This window comes from Etheostoma spectabile, chromosome 18 (assembly GCF_008692095.1).
Source record: "Etheostoma spectabile isolate EspeVRDwgs_2016 chromosome 18, UIUC_Espe_1.0, whole genome shotgun sequence".
Lineage (NCBI taxonomy): Eukaryota > Metazoa > Chordata > Actinopteri > Perciformes > Percidae > Etheostoma > Etheostoma spectabile.
Window position 1 is genome coordinate 2,675,824 of NC_045750.1, and position 2,325 is coordinate 2,678,148.

Here is a 2,325-nt window from a genome sequence, read left to right on the forward strand (position 1 = left end):
GGGGGGGGGGGGGGGGCTGTTAATGGTCCAAACCTCTGAATATTTCATTTATCATACAGGCACACAAAAGAAATGGGACAAGATGCACAGTTTCTGTTCAACCTTGATCTGATCTGATCTTATTTTTCATCTTTTAATTTTAAAGTGTATTATTTATTGTTATGAATGTGTAATATATGTGTGATGTATGTGTGTATATGTGTTTGTTGTGTTATGGTTGTCTTGCTACTGCCTAAAATTTCCTTCAGGATGAATAAAGTATCTATCTATCTATCTATCTATCTATCTATCTATCTATCTATCTATCTGTATATCCATCTATCTGTTTATCTATCTATCTGTATATCTATCTATCTATCTGTATATCTATCTATCTGTATTTCCATCTATCTGTTTATCTATCTATATGTATATCTATCTATCTGTATATCTATCTATCTGTATATCCATCTATCCGTTTATCTATCTATCTAGTGCATCCATGAAAAGGGGAAAGAAACAGGCTGTTACTCACCGAGTGCTTTCATGTACTCATCAAAGTTCTCACTGTCGACCAGTTTCCAAGTGGCACAGAAGGCGTCGACCATGGTGAAGGTTTTCAGAGAGGCAAAGTAATCTCCAAAGCAAACGGAGTGAGCTGCAGCTTTTGCAAGTTTCCCCCCTGGTGTTATTATTCCGCTTCTTATTAGTATGCGTGCAGGTGGGTGGTGCCATGCGTCCCATTGGCTCAGGAGAATTTCTCCGAGTTGTGATTGGATATTTAAATTGGGTCACGGTCTTACAGACCCTTAGACAAGAAGAAAAAAAAAAGAAAAGAAGCTAAATTAGCCCATTTGTATGCTTAATGATGTAATTACTCTCATTCATGGGTGTCAGTTGGGTTTGGTGAGATTAAGTGTGGTGCTGATAAATCCTCAGAAAGACATTTAAAAGTAAGAGAGAGAGAGTAAAGACCAAAAACATAGATATTTGTTTGCTTTTCTCCAAAATAAAAGTTGCAATTAAACCTTAGAGGGAAACATTCAACACTAAAGTTCCCTCTGAACTTCTAGTTTTCGGTCTGAAAATGGACTTCAGAGAGTTGGTGGTAAAAGACAAAGTTATTGAGCTTAAGGAGCTAATCCATATTAATGTTGAAATTCATTTCCCCGTCTTAATCCGCCGTTAGCTTTGTGCTAACGACGGGCCTTCTCGTGTCTGGAATGTGTCAAGTTCTGCAGCGGCGCGCCACTGGAGCAGAATCACTTTGTTTGACAGTCCTTTGTCCTGAACTGCATTAACAAGCCCCCCCCACCCCCCCTCCAAACTGCAATTTCTTCATGCTCAACTCACACACTAATTATTGTCCATAAACCTTCATGTGTGTGTGTGTGTGTGTGTGTGTGTGTGTGTGTGTAGGTTCTGCTTTCTCAAACAATGGAAATGTACGTTACAGTCATATCTGCTTCAAAGTCCAAGTGAAGTTAGTTTCTCATCAGAAGCATACTGACTTCCATCAGACAAGTTATAGCTCTATGCTTTCATTATACTCTCAGCAATATCATCATATTTAGGTGACTAATATATATATATATGTATGTATTTTAACACACTGTGTTGTTTCCTTTCTCCGCTCATTTTCCAGGAAAAACATCAGATGGACATTATGTTTAAGGGGAATCTACAATCAAAAAATGTATTTGATTTTTATGAGTCATACTTTTTTTGTATGACTAAAGTATTCTCAATTACTTTACTTGGTTACACATTTAATTGTACAAACTGTCTTTTTCTATAACAAAGAGACATATTGTACTGCTCTTTACCCTTTGTATGTATAGTTTCAGTTCCGAGGTACACCCTGTGGTGCAATGAGACGTTTGTTTTCACTATATTCCTTCCCTTTTACCTTCCTTTCCTTCGTCTGATTAAAGTGAATAGTACTCTATTCTCCACAGTCAACATTTAGACTGCAGGACTCGATTGAATAATGATCGGAGTACTCTGAGTTTAGTCTGCCAGTTTCAGCAGCAAACCGTTTTACACCCACGGTGCAATCACATATTTGTGTATGCAAGAGCCTCAATTTAGGTTCAACATTGGCGAGGGGTTAACATCTCCACTTTGGGAAAAATGGAAATTTTTTGCATGGTGAACCATGACCAATTCAAATAGCTAGAATAGAATGGAAAGACTTTATTTTCATTATACACAAGTGCAGTACCTGTGCAATGAGATTTCTATTCACTTTTTCTGCATCAAATTGTGGTGCAAATGTCTTCATTCATTTAAAGTATTTGATATATTTGGGGCTGTAAATTACTCATTCTGTATGAGTGTGTGTGT

The 2,325-nt window shown here is 37.3% G+C and overlaps 1 protein-coding gene across 1 annotated transcript in view; it reads right to left on the reverse strand.

Moving 5' to 3' along the window:
- fabp7b (fatty acid binding protein 7, brain, b) overlaps positions 1–753 on the reverse strand; it is a 2,521-nt gene extending 1,768 nt beyond the window's left edge. The window contains exon 1 of the mRNA XM_032542806.1: positions 515–753. Within this exon, the coding sequence (XP_032398697.1) occupies positions 515–587 (73 nt within the window). The 5' untranslated portion in view covers positions 588–753. The remainder of the gene's footprint in view (positions 1–514) is intronic.
- Between the last annotated feature and the right edge of the window lie 1,572 nt (positions 754–2,325).